The 27,220-nt window shown below is 46.2% G+C and overlaps 1 protein-coding gene across 7 annotated transcripts in view; it reads left to right on the top strand.

The window, feature by feature from the left end:
* Window positions 1-27,220, top strand: part of CEP57L1 (centrosomal protein 57 like 1) — a 63,182-nt gene that overhangs the window by 14,341 nt on the left and 21,621 nt on the right. For 2 of the 7 annotated variants that reach the window (XM_063917087.1, XM_063917089.1), the window contains exons 4-7: window positions 7,214-7,312; window positions 7,400-7,477; window positions 8,586-8,678; window positions 25,366-25,470. In XM_063917087.1, coding sequence (XP_063773157.1) covers window positions 7,214-7,312; window positions 7,400-7,477; window positions 8,586-8,678; window positions 25,366-25,470 — 375 coding nt within the window. The remainder of the gene's footprint in view (window positions 1-7,213; window positions 7,313-7,399; window positions 7,478-8,585; window positions 8,679-25,365; window positions 25,471-27,220) is intronic. The other 5 variants (XM_063917093.1, XM_063917094.1, XM_063917091.1 and 2 more) reach the window with 3 other exon arrangements.

Here is a 27,220-nt window from a genome sequence, read left to right on the forward strand (position 1 = left end):
TATATACACACATGCAGGTGTTATACTACGACCAGCTATTGCGACTGCCTGGATGTGCAGTGCTGGGGTAGTTTGGTCAGAGTCCCTGATCGAAAATATTGATACCCTGGACAGGGACAATATTTTACTGTCGTTAGAACAAATAAAGGATGCATTTCTTTATATGCGTGATGCACAGAGAGATATCTGCACACTGGCATCACGGGTAAGTGCTATGTCCATTTCGGCCAGAAGAGCTTTATGGACACGACAGTGGACAGGCGATGCGTAGAGGAGTTATTTGAGGTCGGTCTATCGGGTTTGGTGGCCACGGCTACGGCCGGGAAATCCACCTTTCTACCTCAAGTCACTCCCCAACAGAAAAAGGCACAGACCTTTCAACCGCAGCCCTTTCGTTCCTTTAAAAATAAGAGAGCAAAGGGCTATTCATATCTGCCACGAGGCAGAGGACGAGGGAAGAGACAGCAACAGGCAGCTCCTTCCCAGGAACAGAAGCCCTCCCCGGCTTCTACAAAAGCCTCAGCATGACGCTGGGGCTTCGCAAGCGGACTCGGGGGCGGTAGGCGGTCGTCTCAAAAATTACAGCGCGCAGTGGGCTCACTCGCAGGTAAATCCCTGGATCCTGCAGATAATATCTCAGGGGTACAGGTTGAAATTAGAGACAGAGCCACCTCGCCGTTTCCTGAAGTCTGCTTTACCAACGTCCCCCTCAGAAAGGGAGACGGTTTTGGAAGCCATTCACAAGCTGTATTCTCAGCAGGTGATAGTCAAGGTACCTCTTCTACAACAAGGGAAGGGGTATTATTCCACTCTTTTTGTGGTACCGAAGCCGGATGGCTCGGTAAGGCCTATTCTAAATCTGAAGTCCTTGAACCTATACATAAAGAAGTTCAAGATGGAGTCACTCAGAGCAGTGATAGCGAACCTGGAAGAAGGGGACTTTATGGTATCCTTGGACATCAAGGATGCGTATCTCCACGTTCCAATTACCCCTCACACCAGGGGTACCTCAGGTTCGTTGTACAAAACTGTCACTATCAGTTTCAGACGCTGCCGTTTGGTTTGTCCACGGCACCTCGGGTCTTTACAAAGGTAATGGCCGAGATAATATTTCTTCTTCGAAGAAAAGGCGTATTAATTATCCCATACTTGGACGATCTCCTAATAAGGGCAAGGTCCAGAGAACAGCTAGAGATGGGTTTAGCACTATCTCAAGAGGTGCTAAAGCAGCACGGACGGATTCTGAATATTCCAAAATCCCAATTAATGCCGACAACTCGTCTGCTGTTCCTGGGGATGATTCTGGACACAGTTCAGAAAAAGGTTTTTCTTCCCGAAGAAAAAGCCAAGGAGTTATCTGACCTGGTCAGGAACCTCCTAAAACCAGGAAAGGTGTCTGTACATCAATGCACAAGAGTCCTGGGAAAAAATGGTAGCTTCTTACGAAGCAATCCCTTTCGGCAGATTCCATGCAAAGGGATCTGTTGGACAAATGGTCAGGGTCGCATCTTCAGATGCACCTGCGGATAACCCTGTCGCCGAGGACAAGGGTATCCCTTCTGTGGTGGTTGCAGGAGGCTCATCTATTGGAGGGCCGCAGATTCGGCATGCAGGATTGGATCCTGGTGACCACGGATGCCAGCCTGAGAGGCTGGGGAGCAGTCACACAGGGAAGAAATTTCCAGGGAGTGTGGTCGAGCCTGAAAAAGTCTCTTCACATAAGCATTCTGGAACTAAGAGCAATCTACAATGCTCTAAGCCAGGCGGAACCTCTGCTTCAAGGAAGACCGGTGTTGATCCAGTCGGACAACATCACGGCAGTCGCCCATGTAAACAGACAGGGCGGCACAAGAAGCAGGAGGGCAATGGCAGAAGCTGCCAGGATCCTTCGCTGGGCGGAGAATCACGTGATAGCACTGTCAGCAGTATTCATCCCGGGCGTGGACAACTGGGAAGCAGACTTCCTCAGCAGACACGACCTTCACCCGGGAGAGTGGGGACTTCATCCAGAAGTTTTCCACATGCTATTAAACCGTTGGGTAAAACCAATGGTGGACATGATGGCGTCTCGCCTCAACAAAACACTGGACAGGTATTGCGCCAGGTCAAGAGATCCGCAGGCAATAGCTGTGGACGCGCTGGTAACACCTTGGGTGTACCAGTCGGTATATGTGTTTCCTCCTCTGCCTCTCATACCAAAGGTATTGAGGATTATACGGCAAAGAGGAGTAAGACTAGTGGCTCCGGATTGGCCAAGAAGGACTTGGTACCCGGAACTTCAAGAGATGGTCACGGACGATCCGTGGCCTCTACTTCTGAGAAGGGACCTGCTTCAGCAGGGTCCTTGTCTTTTTCAAGACTTACCGCGGCTGCGTTTGACGGCATGGCGTTGAATGCCAGATCCTAAAAGGAAAAGGCATTCCAGAAGAAGTCATTCCTACCTTGATAAAGGCAAGGAAGGAAGTCACCGCGAAGCATTATCGCCGTATTTGGCGAAAATATGTTGCGTGGTGCGAGCAGCGGAGTGCTCCGATGGAGGAATTTCAACTGGGTCGTTTTCCTACATTTCCTGCAATCAGGATTGTCTATGGGTCTCAAATTGGGATCTATTAAGGTTCAAATTTCGGCCCTATCAATATTCTTCCACAAAGAATTGGCCTCAGTCCCTGAGGTCCAGATTTTTATCAAAGGAGTACTGCATATACAGCCTCCTGTGGTGCCTAAGGTGGCACCGTGGGATCTAAATGTAGTTTTAGATTTCCTCAAATCCAATTGGTTTGAACCACTAAAGAATGTGGATTTGAAATATCTCACATGGAAAGTGACTATGTTACTGGCCCTGGCTTCGGCCGGGAGAGTATCTGAACTGGCGGCTTTGTCTTATAAAAGCCCTTATTTAAATTTCCATTCGACATAGGGCAGAGCTGCGGACGCGTCCGCATTTTCTCCCTAAGGTGGTATCAGCGTTTCACCTGAACCAGCCTATTGTAGTGCCTGCGGCTACAGACGACTTGAAGGACTCCAAGTTGTTGGACGTTGTCAGAGCCTTAAAAATATACATTTAAAGGACGGCTGGAGTCAGAAAATCTGACTCGCTGTTTATACTGTATGCACCCAACAAGTTGGGTGCACCTGCTTCTAAGCAGTCGATTGCTCGTTGGTTTTGTAACAAAATTCAACTTGTACATTCTGTGGCAGGCCTGCCACAGCCTAAATCTGTTAAGGCCCATTCCGCAAGGAAGGTGGGCTCATCTTGGGCGGCTGCCCGAGGGGTCTCGGCATTACAACTCTGCCGAGCAGCTACGTGGTCAGGGGAGAACACGTTTGTAAATTTTTACAAATTTGATACCCTGGCAAAGGAGGACCTGGAGTTCTCTCATTCGGTGCTGCAGAGTCATCCGCACTCTCCCGCCCGTTTGGGAGCTTTGGTATAATCCCCATGGTCCTTTCAGGAACCCCAGCATCCACTTAGGACGATAGAGAAAATAAGAATTTACTTACCGATAATTCTATTTCTCGGAGTCCGTAGTGGATGCTGGGCGCCCATCCCAAGTGCGGATTATCTGCAATACTTGTACATAGTTATTGTTAACTAATTCGGGTTATTGTTTAGGAAGCCATCTTTCAGAGGCTCCTCTGTTATCATACTGTTAACTGGGTTTAGATCACAAGTTGTACGGTGTGATTGGTGTGGCTGGTATGAGTCTTACCCGGGATTCAAAATCCTCCCTTATTGTGTACGCTCGTCCGGGCACAGTACCTAACTGGAGTCTGGAGGAGGGTCATAGGGGGAGGAGCCAGTACACACCACCTGACCTGTAAAAGCTTTACTTTTGTGCCCTGTCTCCTGCGGAGCCGCTATTCCCCATGGTCCTTTCAGGAACCCCAGCATCCACTACGGACTCCGAGAAATAGAATTATCGGTAAGTAAATTCTTATTTTAATGTCTGTCTAAAAATAAATTCTGTCCTATTAAATGGGAAAATTAATTGCAAGCACTTAATGTTATGATAAGGTAGAATGGAAAGTTATCTGTGCACCTGAAACTACAGATGTGTCCTCATACATCTAGCCTCAATATGCCACGTAGCGGGAGATGCCTGGTGTGAGTGAGCTGATAGATCCTATACAATTCCGTTAGCGTCAGGAATCTTTTTTTTTTTTTTTCTTTTTCTTTTTCTTTTTCTTTTTTTTTGCTGAAAATGCATCTTATTCGCATTGCAATGTGAATAGGACGCACAAGCAGACTCTGCTGATTAAAATGTTATGCAGCATGCCTATATTCTATGTGCGGCTGTATCTGCATATGAAATATGTTAGTGTTTACCTGGAAAATCATATACGATCTCCTCTAGCCCCCAAATACGCTGTCTTTGCGTAATCCTTGACTCCTTCCTCTCCTTCAAACCACACATTCAGCACCTCTCATAAACCTGCCATTTTCATCTAAAAAATTTTTCCAGGATTAGACCCTTTCTCACTCAGGATGCCACTAAGACCATTATCCACTCACTGATCATCTCCAGACTGGATTACTGCAATCTCCTCCTAATTGGCATCCCTGACAATTACCTCTCCCCACTCCAATCTATCCTCAATGCTGCAGCCCAGCTCATCTTCCTCACCAAACACACTACGTCCACCTCCCCTCTCCTACAAGCCCTTCACTGGCTTCCCTTCCCTTTCAGAATCCAATTCAAACTTCTCACGCTTGCCTTCAAAGCCCTCACCCACTCCTCTCCCATTTACATCTGACTTTATCTCCCTTTACACTCCCACCCGTCATCTTCGCTCTGCTAATGCACGCCGACTCTCCTGTCTTCTCACTACTTCCTCGAACTCCTATATCCAAGATTTTGCACATGCTGCTCCGTTTCTCTGTAATTCTCTATCTCTCCTCCTCAGACTCTCCACCCCTCTACAGAACTTCAAACGGGCTCTTAAGACCCACTTCTTTACCAAATCCAGCCAGATCTCATCCTAATCTCATCTCAGACTAATTTTCAAATTAAGAGAGCTTTGGGGTAGGAAACACTATTTGTACTTGGGTGAGTAATTGGCTGTACAATAGGGAACAGCGAGTAGGGATAAATGGTATGTTCTCTGTATGGGCCTCAGTGCTCAGTGGAATACCGCAGGGTTCAGTACTCGGGCCATTGCTGTTTAACATTCATTAATGACCTAGGAGAGGGACTAGAAAGCACAGTGTCAATTTTCGCAGACGATCCTAAACTATGTAGGGTAATTAATTCAGGCAAGGATGTGGAGTCTCTACAGAATGACTTATCTAGACTTGAGGTCTGGGCGGATAAATGGAGAATGAGGTTCAATATAGACAAATGTAAATTTATGCACTCTGGGACTAAGAACAAGCGAGCAGGATATAAACTAAATGGGTAAATGTAGGGATAACAGTAGTTGAAAAAGATTTGGGTGTGCTCATTGATAATAAACTTAGTAGCAGTACGCAATGTCAAAATGCAGCAACAAAAGCATATAAGGTGTTAGCATGCATAAAACGGGGAATGGAGACAAGGGATGAGTGTAATTCTGCCACTGTATAAATCATTGGTACGGCCGCACCTGGAATATTGTGTACAGTTCTGGGCACTGCACTATAAAAAAGATATCTTGGAACTCAAAAGGGTTCAGAGGCGAGCCACCAAACTGGTTAAGGGGTTAGAGGCACTGAATTATGAGGAAAAACTTAAAAGGTTAGATTTGATTACACTGGAAAAGAGGCGATTGAGAGGGGACATTATTAATATTTATAAATACAAGGATTTATCAAGCGATTTGTTTATCAAAAATACACTACATAGGACACAGGACACCCCCTGAGGTTAGAAGAAAGATAAAAATTCATACACAACGGAGAAAAGGGTTCTTCACAGTAAGAACAGTAAGGATTTGGAATTCTCTGCCAGAGATGGTGGTAGTGGTGGATTCAATTGATAAGTTTAAAAATGGATTAGATAAATTCCTAGCTGAAAAAAATGTCCAAGAATACAGCATCTAATTAATATAAAATTATAATACAGGTTGAACTCGATGGACGTTTTTGTTTTTTTGTTTCTTTAACCTCAACAACTATGTAACTAACCCTCTGTTCCACGCTTGGTCTACCCCATCTGTGTCACCCCTGTCTATCTGCCCCTCCCCTTTAGAATGTAAGCTCTCACGAGTAGGGCCCTCTTCCCTCATGTGCTTATCCTTTTTATCCTGCAGTTTTCAGCCACCCTCATACTTCTCAGTGTCATCTGCTGATGTAGTCATGTTTAGTTACCCTGTACTTGTCCTATTTTGTCTTCAACTGTAAGTCATCGTTTTCCTGTTTTAATTATTTGCTTATGTACTCTGTAATTGGGCGCTGCAGAACCCCTGTGGCGCCATATAAATAAAGAATGATGATAATAATAATAAACAAGGGCTGCATGTGCGTCCTATTCGGCTCGTTTTGCAAATAAGACTCATTTTAATGGAAACAGTTGCGTGTAAAGACTCTGCGCTACCGAGTCATAGCATGGCTTGACTAGAAGGACTGTTTAATGTGCTGAGAGGCTAGACGTGAGTGGACACATCTGTGTATAAAGTACAAATCACTCTGTATAATAGGTTGCCATGCAGATAGTAGTACTGATGGTTTGAAGCAGTAGGTAAGTGATATCACACTTTCTTTAGTTGAGGGTGATGTCACATTAATTTCTACGGATGAAGAAAGCACTCAGATGTGTATTGAAATGAATAGGGAAATGACCTGGTAAGAAGTCAGGATTTGCTGGGATTGGAACTCCTGCATGTCCTGCCAGCCCATGTACTCTGCAAAATCACCGTAGTATTGCTCACATGTAAGAATTGTTTTAATTGTCTGGTCTTCTTCCATTCATTAAAAATGCCTTAATTAAGTTTTAAAGAATGCGGTAATGATTTATAGCCATTTCAATTTCTGAATAAAATCCGTCTTTAATAGATTTTGAAATCAACATTTCCAAAACTATAGATATATAGTAAAAAAAAAAAATTATAGTCTTGCATCCAGACTACCTGTGCAAGACAGATACATTATAATCAAACGCTGGTGTTAATATTATACATGTATTGACGTTAGTACCATAATCAAGCACTGCATTTGCAACCATTTTCTGACCTCACTACAATTTGCTCTGCAGAGATGAAAAAAGATAAATGTTTTATGGTTCTAATATATCTATAGACGCTGCTCCAGCAAGAAAATATACAGGACAAGTTAGAAAAGCTTTCTTTGCTGGAGAAGGAATGCCTGAGACTCACTGCTACGCAACAGATTGCAGAGGTGAGATACATCTGGAAATTCATACTTCTCCTTTGTAGTTCCTGGGACGTACTGAATGACTCCAGAAGGTATTTTCTTCTATTCTAGAGCAAAATTGATCAACTGGAAGAAAAGTTGTATGCAGAGGAACAACAACGAAAATTAATGCAAGAGAAGGCAATCCAGGTCAATTAATTTCTGTATATTTTGTAATGATTTGGTTATGAAACACAATAGATCGGTAGATTCAGAAATATCTAAGTCTGGATATTGGGTGTGGATTATTAGATCTACATTCAATAGGTTTACCACTAATGGTAGACATGCATTAGGTCGACAGGGTCAAAAGGTCGAGAGGGGTATATTCAATTAGAGTCTGAAAATGCCGTCTTGTCGGAAAGATGGCAGTTTCCGACTGGAATAGGTCGAAGGGGTTCCGACCTATTCAATCCGGGATTAGTTTTTCTGACAAGGCGGGAAATCCGACTTGTTGGAATACACGTGGATCGGCTGATTCAGCCGCCGAGCCGCGTGTATTGTCGGAAGCGGGGCAAAACCCGACAGGTTTTAGTCCAGTTACCGACCGTGTCAATCCGACTCTAAAAAAAAAAAATTGACAATGTCTGGAACGGGTCAAACCTGTCGGGATTTGGCCCGGCATTGAATAGAGAGCTGTCGGGTCCTTTCCGTCGGAAAGGACCCAACAGCAATTGGATATACCCCATAGAATAGGTAGACAGTAGAAAAGGTGGATATAAAATAATTAATTAAGCATCCACAAAACAAACCTCAATACAGTACACGTGTGGCATCCTTGTAAGCATTAGAAGTTGCTTAATAAAGCAATAGGCATGTTTTGTGTGTTTTTAATTCATTCTGTAGAAGCAGCAAAGGGAAGAATTAAAAAAAAAAAAAAAGTGGTTTTTATCAAATCCTTCACGTAATGCTTCTTAATTAAAACATCCACTTGAATATGGCCTAAAAGGAAGCCTTGTGTAAATTACTGTAGCCTTCTATGGTGCTTACTTAACCTGGACATCTGAGAGAGGGCCAGACTACAGTAACACAAGGTCTGGGGGATTGCAGTTGGTTTGCTCACAGTATGAAGAATGTGTAATATGGGTAATGTCTTATTTCTTCCTAAACACCCCATATAGCTAAAGTTTTGTGTGACCTGCCTAATAAGACATGTAACCCATGCAGGTTGGGAAAGGTAATACTGTAACGCTTCTGAATTCTAGCACAAGAAGAATGTATGATTGTTTCATTCCAATGATGACTTACTGTTTTCTAGCTTGAAACTGGGCTTGAAGTGAATAGAATATTTTTATCGGCATCTGCACAAAATGCTTCTCAAAAGAAGGTAAAGAAAAAGAAGCAATTGCAGGTATTTAGAAAAAGATCCAACTCTGAATACATATTTAGATCTGAATTGCTCCGCCTCCCTGTCCCTGACTGCCAGTGCAGCTCTGCTGACTCAGAAATCCCAGTGCTCATGTTGCACTGTTATACCTTTTCCACACCGCACATATAACCCGGTATCGACCCGGCATATTGCCGGGTCGACGTGGGTCAGCGTGCGGTGTGAAAGCGCCAAGTCCAAATTCCCGGGTCATAAGCAGTGCTATTCCCGGGTTGAATACCGGGTCAGTGGTTGCGTAAACGGATTCCCGGGTCGATGGGACCCGTTTACTAGATAAGGAGAGGCGGCGCAGAGATGAGCTCATCTCCCAGCACCGCCTCCACCCCCACTGACTGCTCCACACCCCGCCGCTATGGCAACCGACCCGGCATATAGCTGGGTCGGACAGCCATCCAAAAGGGGTAGCAGAGTCTCCAATGCCGGATCTCACTTGGGAAGGACCCGTTTCCAGTTCCCGGGTGGGATCCGGCATTGGAGATCTGAAAGGGGTATTATAGTGTTTTGCAGCAACTTCCTCGGTATTTGATATCTTTTGAGTAGGTACGCTACTTTTGTTTGCAGTCCAGGACGCAATATGGAACTTGCAGGCACCTTCTCAATTTTGGAGATTTAGCAGCAAGTTTTAAAGCGATAGTAGTGTAAAATGCAGGCTGTTACATGTGGTAAGGCCCATACACACTGGGCGACTTTGAGCTGAAAGCAGGTCACTTTTGGTGTGTTGAGCTGCTATCAGCTCAAAGCCGCCCAGTGTGTATGCATGAGCGGTGAGCGCTGATGCGCGCTCCCGCTTCATCGCTGGCGGCGGCCGTTCATCTACTGGTATTACCAGTAGATGAACGGCGGGGTGAGCGGCTTTCCAGAGCGTCCTGCTAAGGGAAAGCCGCTGACATCGCTGGGCAGGGGGGAAAAGCACTCGGTGTGTATGTACCTGTACAGAAAACTATTTCTCTTACGTCCTAGATGATGCTGGGGACTCCGTAAGGACCATGGGGTATAGACGGGCTCCGCAGGAGACATGGGCACTCTAAAGACTTTAAAAGGGTGTTCACTGGCTCCTCCCTCTATGCCCCTCCTCCAGACCTCAGTTAGATCCTGTGCCCAGAGGAGACTGGATGCACTGCAGGGAAGCTCTACTGAGTTTCTCTAAAAAAGACTTTTGTTAGGTTTTTTATTTTCAGGGAGCATTGGTGGAAACAGGCTCCCTGCATCGTGGGACTGAGGGGAGAGAAGCAGACCTACTTAAATGGACACCATTAGCTCCAGAGGGTCGGAACGCAGGTCTCACCCTCGCCGTTCGTCCCGGAGCCGCGCCGCCGTCCTCCTCACAGAGCCGGAAGATAGAAGCCGGGTGAGTATGAGAAGAAAGAAGACTTCAAAGGCGGCAGAAGACTTCAGATCTTCATTGAGGTACCGCGCAGCGGTAACGCTGTGCGCCATTGCTCCCACATTCTCACACACTCTGGCGGCACTGTATGGGCGCAGGGGGGGCGCCCTGGGCAGCAATTATAAACCTCTAGGGACACTGGCATAGTGTATGTATGTGTATATGTATGTGTGTATATATATGTGTGTGTATATGTATGTATATATATATATATATATATGTATATATATATATATATATATATTATTCTCACTGCGCCAAATAAATGTGCTCCCCCCTCTTTTTTGTCCTCTGTACTTGTGTTCAGCAGGGGAGAGTCCGGGGAGCCAGTTTCTCTGCAGTGTGCTGTAAAGAAAATGGCGCTGGTTAGTGCTGTGGAATCAAGCTCCGCCCCCTCAATGGCAGGCTTCGGTCCCGCTCAAATCTTTATACTGGCGGGGGTTTCTGTAATATACTGCCTCCGCTGTGTGTGTGTGTGTATGTATGTGTGTGTGTGTGTGTGTGTGTGTGTGTGTATATATATATATATATATATATATATATATATATATATATATATATATATATATATATATACATGCAGAAGATTGCTGGCACTCTCAGAGACTTGCAAAAACGACACAGATGCTGTAGTTTAAGGTCAACGTTTCAGGGCCTTGCCCTTTTATCAAGACTAACTAAACAGACATAATAAAAATTTATACTTTACCGATAACACCTCGTGTGCAGACGACCGCCGCTCTCCGGGAGACCCGCTGACGTCATGGGCGCGCGCTGGCGACCCGGCGTCTCCAGGGGGCGTGGCAAGGAAAATGTGTAACCCATCACCATGGGAACGAATGTAAGGGCGCTGGAGAGGGACATAAAGAATAAACATGCAAAATGAAATGCACAAGGAAGCAGCATTGCTGTGCAGCAAATAAGGGATAGTAACAATATTGTTGAAGTTATGATAATGAGGATGAACAATCAGCATAGTATGGATATACACACAAATGTGTCAGCAAATAAGGATATGCATAAGAGAGTAATAAAAATGAGGAGAATAATCATTAAAGTAGGCTATGCAGTAAGAGCTATAAGCAGAAATTACTTATTTATAAAAAGCAAGTGTATGACAGCATATCGTTCAAGCCAAACGGTTTAACTGTTTGGAGAGTATGGATCCAGCGGGCTTCTCTCTGTAGCAGAAGGCGACCACGATTACCCCCTCGGGCATTATCTGGGATTCCGTCAATCATCTTATATCGGATGGAGGCAAGGTTATGATGAAAATCTTTAAAATGACGGGCAACGGGTTGGTCAGACCCACGTCCCTCCAGGGCGGCCCGTATACTGGAGCGGTGTAACGCAATGCGCTCCTTAAACTGTCGTATCGTCTTGCCAATGTAAAGCAACCCACAAGGGCATTTGATGTAATAGATGACGTACCGACTGGAACAGGTAAACGATTGAGTAATGTTAAATTTTTTGCCAGATCTAGGGTGGAAAAAAGAGTCGCCGGTTTCCAGGCTGCTACACGTAGTGCAGCCTAAGCACTTGTAGTTACCTGCCTTACGCGAAAGGAAATGCATCGGCACTGTAGATTTCATCTTTGAGATGTCGTTGTGGACCACAATGTCCTTAATGTTTTTACCTCTGCGGAATGAGGGTAAAATCCTAGACTTGCTCAGTCTCGGCAGCTGTTTATCATGTGAAATGACGGGCCATAGACGTTTTGCTGTTTTCATGGCTGTTTTGCTGGAAGGAGAGAAGTCTTGAGGCCAAGGAATTCGGTCCTGTGGCTGCCTTTTAATGGTGGTCTCTAAGATAGTCCTGCAACAGTGCTCTCTCCTTCGCTTTCTTCAGGTAATGCCATTGGTATCCCCTATTGAGGAATTTACGTGACATCTGGTCTATATGGAAGATGGCATCCTGGCGGTCACTACAGATGCGTAGGATTCTGATGAATTGAGAGTACGGTAAGCCCCACTTTAAAGCTGGCGGGTGATAGCTAGCTGCATGCAGGGAAGTATTCCTATCACCCGCCAGCTTTAAAGTGGGGCTTACCGTACTCTCAATTCATCAGAATCCTACGCATCTGTAGTGACCGCCAGGATGCCATCTTCCATATAGACCAGATGTCACGTAAATTCCTCAATAGGGGATACCAATGGCATTACCTGAAGAAAGCGAAGGAGAGAGCACTGTTGCAGGACTATCTTAGAGACCACCATTAAAAGGCAGCCACAGGACCGAATTCCTTGGCCTCAAGACTTCTCTCCTTCCAGCAAAACAGCCATGAAAACAGCAAAACGTCTATGGCCCGTCATTTCACATGATAAACAGCTGCCGAGACTGAGCAAGTCTAGGATTTTACCCTCATTCCGCAGAGGTAAAAACATTAAGGACATTGTGGTCCACAACGACATCTCAAAGATGAAATCTACAGTGCCGATGCATTTCCTTTCGCGTAAGGCAGGTAACTACAAGTGCTTAGGCTGCACTACGTGTAGCAGCCTGGAAACCGGCGACTCTTTTTTTCCACCCTAGATCTGGCAAAAAATTTAACATTACTCAATCGTTTACCTGTTCCAGTCGGTACGTCATCTATTACATCAAATGCCCTTGTGGGTTGCTTTACATTGGCAAGACGATACGACAGTTTAAGGAGCGCATTGCGTTACACCGCTCCAGTATACGGGCCGCTCTGGAGGGACGTGGGTCTGACCAACCCGTTGCCCGTCATTTTAAAGATTTTCATCATAACCTTGCCTCCATCCGATATAAGATGATTGACGGAATCCCAGATAATGCCCGAGGGGGTAATCGTGGTCGCCTTCTGCTACAGAGAGAAGCCCGCTGGATCCATACTCTCCAAACAGTTAAACCGTTTGGCTTGAACGATATGCTGTCATACACTTGCTTTTTATAAATAAGTAATTTCTGCTTATAGCTCTTACTGCATAGCCTACTTTAATGATTATTCTCCTCATTTTTATTACTCTCTTATGCATATCCTTATTTGCTGACACATTTGTGTGTATATCCATACTATGCTGATTGTTCATCCTCATTATCATAACTTCAACAATATTGTTACTATCCCTTATTTGCTGCACAGCAATGCTGCTTCCTTGTGCATTTCATTTTGCATGTTTATTCTTTGTCCCTCTCCAGCGCCCTTACATTCGTTCCCATGGTGATGGGTTACACATTTTCCTTGCCACGCCCCCTGGAGACGCCGGGTCGCCGGCGCCAGCGCGCGCCCATGACGTCAGCGGGTCTCCCGGAGAGCGGCGGTCGTCTGCACACGAGGTGTTATCGGTAAAGTATAAATTTATTTTTATTATGTCTGTTTAGTTAGTCTTGATAAAAGGGCAAGGCCCTGAAACGTTGACCTTAAACTACAGCATCTGTGTCGTTTTTGCAAGTCTCTGAGAGTGCCAGCAATCTTCTGCATTTATACTTCTCAGCTCTGACTGACGCAGGGCACCGGAGCAATTTGTATATACGCTTACTGGGAGTGCCACACTGTACTTATATATATATATATATATATATATATATATATATATATATATATATATATATATATATATATATATATATATATCTCTATATATATATATATATATATATATATATATATATATATATATCTCTATATATATATATATATATATATCTCTATCTATATATATCTCTATCTATATATATATATATATATATATATATATATATATATCAATTTCTCTAACGTCCTAGTGGATGCTGGGAACTCCGTAAGGACCATGGGGAATAGCGGGCTCCGAAGGAGGCTGGGCACTCTAGAAAGATCTTAGACTACCTGGTGTGCACTGGCTCCTCCCACTATGACCCTCCTCCAAGCCTCAGTTAGATTTCGTGCCCGGCCGAGGTTGGATGCACACTAGGGGCTCTCCTGAGCTCTTAGAAAATTATAGTCTTAGAATTTGTTATTTTCAGTGAGACCTGCTGGCAACAGGCTCACTGCAGCGAGGGACTAAGGGGAGAAGAAGCGAACTCGCCTGCTTTCAGCCGGATTGGGCTTCTTGGGCTACTGGACACCATTAGCTCCAGAGGGATCGACCGCAGGCCCAGCCTTGATGTTCGGTCCCGGAGCCGCGCCGCCGTCCCCCTTACAGAGCCAGAAGCAAGAAGATGGTCCGGAAAATCGGCGGCATGAAGACTCAGTCTTCACCAAGGTAGCGCACAGCACTGCAGCTGTGCGCCATTGCTCCTCTCACACACTTCATACTCCGGTCACTGAGGGTGCAGGGCGCTGGGGGGGGGCGCCCTGAGGCAGCAATAAAAACACCTTGGCTGGCAAAAATACCTCAATATATAGCCCCAGGGGCTATATATGAGGTAAATACCCCTGCCAGAAGTCCATAAAAAACGGGAGAATAGGCCGCAAAAAAGGGGCGGAGCCTATCTCCTCAGCACACTGGCGCCATTTTCCCTCACAGCTCCGTTGGAGGGAAGCTCCCTGGCTCTCCCCTGCAGTCTACAAGGGTTAAAAAAAGAGAGAGGGGGCACTAAATTTAGGCGCAGTATACATTATATATATATATATATATATATATATATATATATATATATAGATATAGATATAGATATATAGATATAAAGCTATAGGGGACATAACTCAGTTAGTCCCTGCAGTATATAGCGCTCTGGTGTGTGCTGGCATACTCTCACTCTGTCCCCCCAAAGGGCTTTTGTGGGTCCTGTCCTCGTTTAGAGCATTCCCTGTGTGTCTGCGGTGTGTCGGTACGGCTGTCGACATGTTGAATGAGGAGGCTTATATGGTGACGGAACAGAGGCCGATATATGTGATGTCGCCCCCTGTGGGGCCGACACCAGAGTGGATAGAGAGGTAAAAGGTATTAACCGACAGTGTCAACTCCTTACATAAAAGGGTGGATGACGTAACAGCTGTGGGACAGCCGGCTTCGCAGCCCGCGCCTGCCCAGGCGTCTCAAAGGCCACCAGGGGCTCAAAAACGCCCGCTCTCTCAGATGGCAGACACAGATGTCGACACGGAGTCTGACTCCAGTGTCGACAAGGTGGAGACATATACACAATCCAATCCGTGACTTGATCCCGGCAATAAAAAATGTGTTATACATTTCTGACTTTAACCTCTATAAATGGGTTTTAGGTTTGGGGAGAAAAAACAGGCAGTGTTTTGTTCCCCCATCAGATGAATAAATGAAGTGTGTGAAAACCGTGGGTTCCCCCGTTAAGAAACTGGTAATTTATAAAAAGTTACTGATGGCGTACCCTTTCCCGCCAGGAGGATAAGTTACGCTGGGAGATATCCCCTAGGGTGGATAAGGCGCTCACACGTTTGTCAAAAAAGGTGGCACTGCCGTCTTAGGATACGGCCACTTTAATAGGTACCTGTTGATAAAAAACAGGAGGCTATCCTGAAGTCTGTATTTACACACTCAGGTACTAGACTGAGACCTGCAGATAGTGCTGCTGCAGCGTGGTTGGTGACCCTGTCAAACAGGGATAATAGTTGGCAAACATAAAAACATATTAAAGACGTTGTCTTATATATGGGGGATGCACAGAGGGATATTTTGCCGGCTGGCATCCAAAATAAATGTAATGTCCATTCTGTCAGGAGGGTATTAGAGACCTGTCACTGGACAGGTGATGCTGACTTAAAAAGCGCATAGAGAGCCTTATAAGGGTGAGGAATTATTTGGGGATGGTCTCTGGGACCTCGTATCCACAGCAACTGCTGGGAAGAAATAATTTTACCTCAGGTTTCCTCACAGAAAGGTACAGTCCTTTCGGCTTCAGAAAAGCAAGTGGGTCAAATGGCGCTTCCTTTCTGTACAGAGACAAGGGTAGAGGGAAAAAGCTGCACCAGTCAGCCTGTTCCCAGAATCAAGATTCTTCCCCCGCCTCCTGTGAGTACACACCATGACGCGGGTGCTCCACAGGTGTAGCCAGGTACGGTGGGGGGCCGCCTCAAAAATTTCAGCAATTAGTGGGCTCGCTCACAGGTGGATCCCTGTTTCTTCCAAGTAGTATTTCAGGGGTACAAGCTGGAATTAGAGATGTCTCCCCCCAGCCGTTTCCTAAAATATGCCTTGCTGACAACTCCCTCAGGCAGGGAGGCTGTGCTAGAGGCAATTAATAAGCGGTATTCCCAGCAGGTAATACTCAAGGTGCCCCTACTTCAACAAGGACGGGGTTACTATTCCACACGGGTTGGGGTACCGAAACCGCATGGTTCGGTGTGACCCATTTTATATTTAAAATCCTTGAACATAAAAAAATTCAAGTTCAAGATGGAATCGCTCAGGGCGGTTATTGCAAGCCTGGACGAGGGGGATTACATGGTATCCCGGGACATCAAGGATGCTTACCTGCATGTCCCCATTTACCATCCTCGCCAGGAGTACCTCAGATTTGTGGTACAGGATTACCATTACCAAGTCCAGACACTGCCGTTTGGACTGTACATGGCACCGAGGGTGTTTTATCAAGGTAATGGCCGAAATGATGATACTCCTTCAAAAAAAGGGAGTTGTAATTATCCCGTACTTGGACAATCTCGTTATAAGGGCGAGGTCCAAGGAGCAGTTGGTAGTCGGGGTAGCACTATTTTGGAAAGTGCTACAACAGCATAGGTGGATTCTAAACAGTCCAAAGTCACAGCTGGTTCCTATGACACGTCTACTGTTCCTGGGGATGGTTCTGGACATAAACCAGAAATAGTGTTTCTCCCGGAGGAGAAAGCCAAGGAGTTGTCATCTCTAGTCAGAGACCTCCTGAAACCAAAATAGGTAGCGGTGCATCATTGCACGCGAGTCCTGGGAAAAATGGTAGCTTCTTACGAAGCAATCCCATTAGGCAGGTTCCATACAAGAACTTTTCAGAGGGACCTGTTGGACAAGTGGTCCGGATCGCATCTTCCGATGCATAGGCTGATACCCTGGTCCTTGGAGACAGGGTTATCTCTACTGTGGTGGCTGCAGAGTGCCCATCTGCAAGAGGGCCGCAGGTTCGGCATACAGGACTAGGTCCTAGTGACCATGGATTCCAGCCTTTGAGGCTGGGGGGCAGTCACATAGGGAAGAAACTTCCAGGGACTTTGGTCAAGTCAGGTTATTTCCCTACACATAAATATTCTGGATCTGAGGGCCATTTACAATGCCCTGAGGCCAGCAAGGCCTCTGCTTCAAAACCAGCCGGTACTGATCCAATCAGACAACATCACGGCAGTCGCCCATGTAATCAACAGGGCGGCACAAAAAGCAGGATGGTGATGGCAGAAGCCACAAGGATTCTCCGATAGGCGGAAAATCATGTGTTAGCACTGTCAGCAGTGTTCATTCCCGGAGTGGACAACTGGGAAGCAGATCTTCTCAACAGACACGACCTCCACCCGGGAGAATGGGGACTTCCTCCAGAAGTCTTCCAATAGGATTGTACACCATTGGGAAAGGCCACAGGTGGACATGATGGCGTCCCGCCTTAACAAAAAGCTATAAAAGATATTGCTCCAGGTCAAGGGACCCTCAGGCGATAGCTATGGACGCTCTGGTAACACCGTGGGTGTACCAGTCGGTTTAGGTGTTCTCCCCTCTGCCTCTCATACCAAAGGTACTGAGAATAATAAGAAGGCGAGGAGTAAGAACGATACTCGTGGATGGCCAAGAAGAGCTTGGTACCCAGAACTTCAAGAATTTATATCAGAGGACCCATGGCCTCTGCCACTCAGTCAGGACCTGCGGCAGCAGGGGCCCTGTCTGTTCCAAGACTTACCGCGGCTGCGTTTGACGGCATGGCGGTTGAACGCCGGATCCTGAAAGAAAAGGGCATTCCGGAGGAAGTAATTCCTACGCTTACTAAAGCCAGGAAAGAGGTTACAGCAACTCATTATCACCGCATATGGCGAAAATATGTTGCATGGTGTGAGGCCGAAAGGGCCCCAACAGAGGAATTTCAACTAGGTCGATTTCTGCATTTCCTGCAAGCAGGAGTGACTATGGGCCTTAAATTGGGTTCCATTAAGGTACAGATCTCGGCTCTGTCGATTTTCTTTCAAAAAAGAACTAGCTTCAGTACCTGAAGTTCAGACATTTATAAAAGGAGTGCTGCATAGTCAGCCCCCGTTTGTGCCTCCTGTGGCACCTTGGGATCTCAACGTGGTGTTGAGTTTTCTTAAAATCACATTGGTTTGAACCACTAAAAACCGTGGATCTGAAATATCTCACATGGAAGGTGGTTATGTTATTGGCCTTGGCTTCTGCCAGGCGAGTATCAGAATTGGCGGCTTTGTCTTGTAAAAGCCCTTATTTGATTTTCCATATGGATAGGGCAGAATTGAGGACTCGTCCCCAGTTTCTCCCTAAGGTGGTGTCAGCGTTTCACCTGAACCAGCCTATTGTGGTGCCTGCGGCTACTAAGGATTTGGAGGACTCCAAGTTGCTAGACGTTGTCAGGGCCCTGAAAATATGTTTCCAGGACGGCTGGAGTCAGAAAATCTGACTCGCTGTTTATCCTATATGCACCCAACAAGCTGGGTGCTCCTGCTTCTAAGCAGACTATTGCTCGTTGGATTTGTAGTACAATTCAGCTTGCACATACTGTGGCAGGCCTGCCACAGCCAAAATCTGTCAATGCCCATTCCACAAGGAAGGTGGGCTCATCTTGGGCGGCTGCCCGAGGGGTCTCGGCTTTACAACTTTGCCGAGCAGCTACTTGGTCAGGGGCAAACACGTTTGCAAAATTCTACAAATTTGATACCCTGGCTGAGGAGGACCTGGAGTTCTCTCATTCGGTGCTGCAGAGTCATCCGCACTCTCCCGCCCGTTTGGGAGCTTTGGTATAATCCCCATGGTCCTTACGGAGTTCCCAGCATCCACTAGGACGTTAGAGAAAATAAGAATTTACTCACCGGTAATTCTATTTCTCGTAGTCCGTAGTGGATGCTGGGCGCCCATCCCAAGTGCGGTTTATCTGCATTACTTGTACATAGTTATTGTTAACTAAATCTGGTTATTGTTGAGCCATCTGTTGAGAGGCTCTATTGTTTCATACTGTTAACTGTGTTTCATATCACGAGTTGTACGGTGTGATTGGTGTGGCTGGTATGAGTCTTACCCGGGATTCAAAATCCTTCCTTATTGTGTACGCTCGTCCGGGCACGGTACCTAACTGAGGCTTGGAGGAGGGTCATAGTGGGAGGAGCCAGTGCACACCAGGTAGTCTAAGATCTTTCTAGAGTGCCCAGCCTCCTTCGGAGCCCGCTATTCCCCATGGTCCTTACGGAGTTCCCAGCATCCACTACGGACTACGAGAAATAGAATTACCGGTGAGTAAATTCTTATATTATATATGTGTATGTATATATATATATATATATATATATATATATATATATATATATATATATATATATATATATATATATATATATATATATATAGCGCTGTACTGACTGGGATTTTATTCCAGTGTCCGGTGGCGCTGGGTGTGTGCTGGCATACTCTCTCTCTGTCTCTCCTAAGGGCCTTATTGGGGGACTGTCTCTATGTAGATATATATCCCTGAGTGTGTGGGGGTGTCGGTACGTGTGTGTCGGCATGTCTGAAGCGGAAGGCTTATCTAAGGAGGAGGTAGAGCAGATGATTGTGGTGTCTCCGTCGGTGACGCCGACACCTGATTGGTTGGATATGTGGAATGTTTTAAATGCAAATGTGTCTTTATTACATAAGAGATTGGACAAATCAGAGTCCAGGGAAAAAACAGGGAGTCAATCCATGGTTTTGGCTGTATCACAGGGCCCTTCAGGGTCTCGGAAACGTCCCCTGTCCCAAGTAGCAGACACTGATACCGACACGGATTCTGACTCCAGTGTCGACTACGATGATGCGAGGTTACACCCAAGGGTGGCCAAAAGTATTCATTATATGATTATTGCAATAAAAGATGTTTTGCATATCACAGATGACCCCTCTGTCCCTGACATGAGGGTATGCATGTTTAAGGAAAAGAAACCTGAGGTAACCTTTCCCCCATCTCATGAGCTGAATGAGTTATTTGAAAAAGCTTGGGAAACTCCAGACAAGAAACTGCAGATTCTCAAGAGAATTCTTATGGTGTATCCTTTCCCGGCACAGGACAGGTTACGGCGGGAATCCTCTCCCAGGGTGGACAAGGCTTTAACACGCTTGTCCAAAAAGGTGGCGCTACCATCTCCAGACACGGCGGCCCTCAAGGATCCGGCTGATCGCAGACAGGAGACTACCTTAAAATCAATTTATGCACATACGGGTGCCTTGCTCAGACCGGCAGTAGCGTCGGCTTGGGTATGTAGCGCAGTAGCAGCATGGGCAGATAACTTGTCATCTGACATTGATACCCTAGATAGGGATAGCATTTTATTGACCTTGGGTCATATTAAAGACGCAGCCTTATATATGAGAGACGCTGCGAGAGACGTGGGGCTGTTAGGTTCAAGAGCCAACGCCATGGCAATTTCTGCTAGGCGAGCCTTGTGGACCCGCCAATGGGCGGGTGATGCCGACTCAAAGAGACATATGGAAGTTTCGCCTTACAAGGGTGAGGTTTTATTTGGGGAGGGTCTCGCGGACCTGGTTTCCACCGCTACTGCGGGTAAATATTCTTTTTTACCTTATTTTCCCCCACAGCAAAAGAAAACACCACAATATCCGATGCAGTCCTTTCGGTCGCATAAGTCCAGAAGAGGTCGGGGTTCTTCCTTCCTCGCCAGAGGTAAGGGTAGAGGGAAAAGAACACCGGCTACGGCTAGTTCCCAGGAGCAGAAGTCCTCCCCGGCTTCTACTAAATCCACTGCATGACGCTGGGGCTCCACTGAGGGAGTCCGCGCCGGTGGGGGCACGTCTTCGACTCTTCAGCCAGGTCTGGGTTCTGTCAGACGTGGATCCTTGGGCGATGGAAATTGTATCCCAAGGCTACAAACTGGAATTCGAAGAGGTGCCTCCTTGCCGATTTTTCAAGTCTGCTTTACCAGCTTCTCCCCCAGAGAGGGAAATAGTTTTAGCTGCAATTCAAAAACTGTGTCAACAGCAAGTGATTATCAAGGTTCCCCTAGTTCAACAGGGGAACTGGTACTATTCAACCCTGTTTGTGGTCCTGAAACCGGATGGCTCGGTCAGACCCATTCTGAATCTAAAATCCCTAAACCAGTACTTGAAAAAGTTCAAATTCAAGATGGAATCGCTCCGGGCAGTAATCTCCAGCCTGGAAGGGGGGGATTTTATGGTGTCACTAGACATAAACGATGCATACGTTCATGTCCCCATATATCCCCCTCATCAGGCGTACCTGAGATTTGCTGTACAGGACTGTCATTACCAGTTTCAGACGTTGCCGTTTGGGCTTTCCACGGCCATGAGGATTTTCACCAAGGTAATGGTGGAAATGATGGTGCTCCTGCGCAGGCAGGGAGTCGCAATTATCCCGTACTTGGATGATCTCCTGATAAAAGCGAGATCGAGAGATCAATTGCTGAAAAGCGTGTCACTCTCCCTGAGAGTGCTGTAGCAGCATGGATGGATTCTAAATCTACCAAAGTCACAGTTGATTCCAACGACTCGGCTATCTTTCTTAGGCATGATTCTGGACACGGAACAGAAGAGGGTTTTTCTCCCAATGGAAAAAGCCCAGGAACTCCAGAACATGGTCAGAGACCTGCTAAAACCAAAAAGAGTATCAGTCCATCAATGCACTCGAGTACTGGGAAAAATGGTGGCGACCTACGAGGCCATACCCTTCAGCAGGTTCCATGCAAGGACATTTCAGTGGGACCTTCTGGACAAGTGGTCGGGGTCCCATCTACAAATACGTCAGAAAATAAGCCTGTCCCCCAGGGCCAGGGTGTCTCTCCTGTGGTGGCTGCAGAGTGCTCACCTTCTCGAGGGTCGCAGGTTCGGCATTCATGACTGGGTTCTGGTGACCACGGACGCGAGCCTCCGAGGATGGGGAGCAGTCACACAAGGAAGAAATTTTCAGGGACTATGGTCAAGCCAGGAGGCTTGTCTACACATCAACATACCGGAATTGAGGGCCATATACAATGGCCTACGACAAGCGGAGAATCTTCTTCGCGACCTACCGGTTCTGATTCAATCGGACAACGTCACAGCTGTGGCTCATGTAAACCGCCAAGGCGGGACAAGGAGCAGAGTGGCAATGGCGGAAGCCACCAGGATTCTTCGCTGGGCGGAAAATCACATAATCGCTCTGTCGGCAGTCTTCATTCCGGGAGTGGACAACTGGGAAGCAGACTTCCTCAGCAGACACAATCTCCATCCAGGAGAGTGGGGACTTCATCAGAAAGTTTTTGCAGAGATAATTCATTGGGGACATTCGCAAATAGACATGATGGCGTCACGCCTCAACAAGAAGCTTCGGAGGTATTGTGCCAGGTCAAGGGACCCTCAGGCAGTAGCGGTGAACGCCCTGGTGACACCATGGGTGTTTCAGTCGGTCTATGTGTTCCCTCCTCTTCCGCTCATCTCAAAAATACTGAGAATCATAAGACGAAAAAGAGTGCAGACAATACTCATTGTTCCAGATTGGCCTCGAAGGGCTCAGATCTTCAGGAAATGCTCACAGAAGATCCGTGGCCTCTTCCTCTCAGGGAAGACCTGTTGCAGCTGGGGCCCTGCATGTTCCAAGACTTACCGCGGTTACGTTTGATGGCATGGCGGTTGAACACAAAATCCTAGCGGGTAAAGGTATTCCGGAGGAAGTCATCCCTACTCTGATAAAGGCTAGGAAGGAGGTGACGGCGAAACATTATCACCGTATCTGGAGGAAGTGTGAAGCCAAGAATGCTCCTATGGATTATTTCCATCTGGGCCGTTTTCTCCACTTTCTACAGACAGGAGTGGATATGGGCCTAAAGTTAGGCTCCATTAAGGTACAGATTTCGACCCTATTAATTTTCTTTCAGAAGGAATTGGCTTCTCTCACAGAAGTCCAGACTTTTGTAAAGGGAGTGCTGCATATCCAACCTCCTTTTGTGCCCCCATGGGACCTTAACGTGGTGTTACAGTTCCTAAAATCTCACTGGTTTGAGCCTCTTCAAACAGTTGAATTAAAATTTCTCACTTGGAAGGTGGTCATGTTGTTGGCCTTGGCATCTGCAAGGCGGGTGTCCGAATTGGCGGCTTTGTCTCACAAGAGCCCCTATCTGATTTTCCATGTGGATAGAGCAGAATTGAGGACTCGTCCTCAATTTTTGTCTAAGGAGGTTTCATCTTTTCATATGAACCAACCTATTGTGGTGCCTGTGGCTACGGGTGACTTGGAGGATTCCAAGTCCCTTGATGTAGTCGGGGCCTTAAAAATGTATGTAGCCAGAACGGCTCGGGTTAGGAAAACAGAGGCACTGTTTGTCCTGTATGCAGCCAACAAGGTTGGCGCTCCTGCTTCTAAACAGACTATTGCTCGCTGGATCTGTAACACGATTCAGCAGGCTCATTCTACGGCTGGATTGCCGTTACCAAATTCGGTAAAGGCCCATTCCACTAGGAAGGTGGGCTCTTCTTGGGCGGCTGCCCGAGGCGTCTCGGCATTACAGCTTTGCCGAGCGGCGACTTGGTCGGGTTCAAACACTTTTTTGCTAAATTCTACAAGTTTGATACCTTGGCTGAGGAGGACCTCATGTTTGCTCAATCGGTGCTGCAGAGTCATCCGCACTCCCCCGCCCGGTCTGGAGCTTTGGTATAATCCCCATGGTCCTTACGGAGTCCCCAGCATCCTCTAGGACGTAAGAGAAAATAAGATTTTAAACCTACCGGTAAATCTTTTTCTCCTAGTCCGTAGAGGATGCTGGGCGCCCGTCCCAGTGCGGACTAAATTCTGCAAGACTTATATATAGTTATTGCTTACATAAGGGTTATGTTACAGTTTTGATCAGTCTCTGGCTGATGCTGTTTTGTTTCATACTGTTAACTGGTTCGTATGTTCTAAGTTGTACGGTGTGGACTGGTATGTATCTTGCCCTTAGATTAACAAAAATCCTTTCCTCGTACTGTCCGTCTCCTCTGGGCACAGTTTTCTAACTGAGGTCTGGAGGAGGGGCATAGAGGGAGGAGCCAGTGCACACCCATCTAAAGTCTTTAGAGTGCCCATGTCTCCTGCGGAGCCCATCTATACCCCATGGTCCTTAGAGTCCCCAGCATCCTCTACGGACTAGGAGAAAAAGATTTACCGGTAGGTTTAAAATCTTATTTTTACCAATCTCTACATGTCCAGGCACAGACTTGGAAAGTCTGGAATTTGCCAAAAAGGTTTTTTGTCTGAGAGTAAAGAAAAATATATACAAGCTATATAGTCAGGCACTGTTAATTTGTGGATTCTCCTAGCAGATGTAGTAAATAAGTGGTAGTCAGTCCCTCTAGAAATATTGTAAACCAACAGAAAAGTATACAACGCTTTGACACTTATATGGATTGTCACAAATTCATAAATTTAATATCACACAGCTAAAATATACAATTAAAGTATTCATAGATGCAGAAAATGGGTATAGCAACAGTCTCAATGAGAGAGACCTGTTGTGGAAGCCATTATATTGAATCCAGAGGGTAAATGTCACCACATAATAGATTAACACATGGCCAGTCAATAGTACTTGAATCAAGCAAGTCGTGTAAGGTAATCCAGCGGGATGTATTTTACCAGTTCTGTGTTCCAATAAACGGAGTCCAAATAAGTGACTGCTCATGTGGCAACGACAACCGATGTTGGTGGAGTCCTGGTTCACGGATGGTAAGCTGGAGGTTTTTATGTAAAGTTGTCCCTCTGGTGTTTGATGAGGCGAATCTGGCACTTGGCTCTGTCCACTAACAGGGTCTTAGGTCGGACGCGTTTCGCTGTTCCAGGCAGCTTTATCAAAGCTTTAGCAATTGTGTCTGAGAGTGCCTGTAAGATGGTCTTGGTTTCCAAACCTGTTGTCAGAATGAGCTGCATAGCCTTGGGCAGCCTCTGGGCTGTGATATTATCATTGTAGATCTGGGCATATTTATTAGACAATCACTTGCTTACTACAGTTCTACATCTGCAGAATGCCTCTTTTCATCAAAGCCTACCATCACTCTCAAAATCTCCACTTTTTTCTCCTCCTCTGTCCCTTGCTTCGCCCCATTTCACCCTTAAGTATTCTCTCATTGTAGGGTAGTCCTTCATGGTCATCACTAGCACTATCCTTACTTCAAGTGCTCATTGTTTCTTGTCTCCTAGTCCCTTTCAGCGACTCTGACTTTGTGCGCTCGCCCTTCCTTGGGTACAGGCTCGTTGAGTGCTTCTCCTCCCTGTGACTCTCCTACTCTTTCCTGTCAAGATACAGTGAGTTTCCCAGCCCTCAACTGTTGTCTGTTTCCTACCTAGTTTGTCAGTTTATTGCTCTGTGTTGTTCCAGAGTTGTCAACTTGCAGTTACTGCACCTACATGTAAGATGTTAAGGTGCATACACACGGGGCGATGTAACCTTATGATTTTGACCTATAGTCAAAATTGTAAGGAAAGTTAATGTAAATCGCACTGTTAGGCAACTTGTGATACCGATGCGCACTCCTGCGGGAACGGTATCGCAAGAAAAAATAGACTGTGCAGGCAAGACAGTGTTGACTATCTAGTACAAAGTATAGTCAAAATCACACACAGCCAATATTGCACCATGTGTATAGATAATATCGGTGCTTCTGGGCTCTGGGAAATCTCATATCAAAATCGGGCATAGCAAGGATCTCACCGTGTGTACACACCTTTACTTTGTATATATCCTGCAGCAGAAAGTAAAGGATGATAATCTGAGAAATAGATTAAGTTTAAAATGGATATATATTAATGTTTTGTAATGGGTAAGTTTCAATAGATCTTTAAAAAATTTTTTAGTTTATTTCTGTCCTGAAACTGATAGACAAGTAGCAAAGTATATACCAGTGATGAGGAATCTTTGGCACTCCAGCTGTTGTTGAACTACACATCCCAGCTTGCCCTGCTACAGTTTTGCTATTTGGCCATGCTAAAACTGTAGCAGGGCATGCTGGGATGTGTAATTCAGCAACAGCTGGAGTGCCAAAGGTTTCCTATCACTGAATACTGTACGTTACAAATAGATAATCATATTTTTGTTGTAAATGTGGTGCCTGTGCTAATTGCATGAAACGAAGTGTATAGTAATAATAGGGTTAGTATTTGGTATAAATGCAAACTGTTGTGCTGAGTAATCTTGTCTAATGTGCAAAGGTGATCAGTACAGACACTTGTTCATTTCTATTTTTGTATTTGTATAGCGCTCTTTCTCTGACGTCCTAAGTGGATGCTGGGACTCCGTAAGGACCATGGGGATTAGCGGCTCCGCAGGAGACTGGGCACAACTAAAGAAAGCTTTAGGACTACCTGGTGTGCACTGGCTCCTCCCACTAAGACCCTCCTCCAGACCTCAGTTAGATTCTTGTGCCCGGCTGAGCTGGATGCACACTAGGGGCTCTCCTGAGCTCCTAGAAAGAAAGTATATTTAGGTTTTTTATTTTACAGTGAGATCTGCTGGCAACAGACTCACTGCAGCGAGGGACTAAGGGGAGAAGAAGCGAACCTACCTAACAGGTGGTAGTTTGGGCTTCTTAGGCTACTGGACACCATTAGCTCCAGAGGGATAGACCGCAGGACCCGACCTTGGTGTTCGTTCCCGGAACCGCGCCGCCGCCCCCCTTACAGAGCCAGAAGCATCAAGAGTCCGGAAAATCGGCGGCAGAAGACTTCGGTCTTCACCAAGGTAGCGCACAGCACTGCAGCTGTGCGCCATTGCTCCTCATGTACACCTCACACTCCGGTCACTGATGGGTGCAGGGCGCTGGGGGGGGAGCGCCCTGAGGGCAATATAAGACACCTTGGCTGGCAAATCATCACAATATATAGTCCCAGGGCTATATATGATAAATTACCCCTGCCAGAATCCATAAAAAAGCGGGAGAAAAGTCTGCCGAAAAAGGGGCGGGGCTTCTCCCTCAGATCACTGGCGCCATTTTTTCTTCACAGTGCAGCTGGAAGACAGCTCCCCAGGCTCTCCCCTGTAGTTTTCAGGCTCAAAGGG

Source organism: Pseudophryne corroboree, chromosome 4 (genome assembly GCF_028390025.1).
Source record: "Pseudophryne corroboree isolate aPseCor3 chromosome 4, aPseCor3.hap2, whole genome shotgun sequence".
NCBI lineage: Eukaryota > Metazoa > Chordata > Amphibia > Anura > Myobatrachidae > Pseudophryne > Pseudophryne corroboree.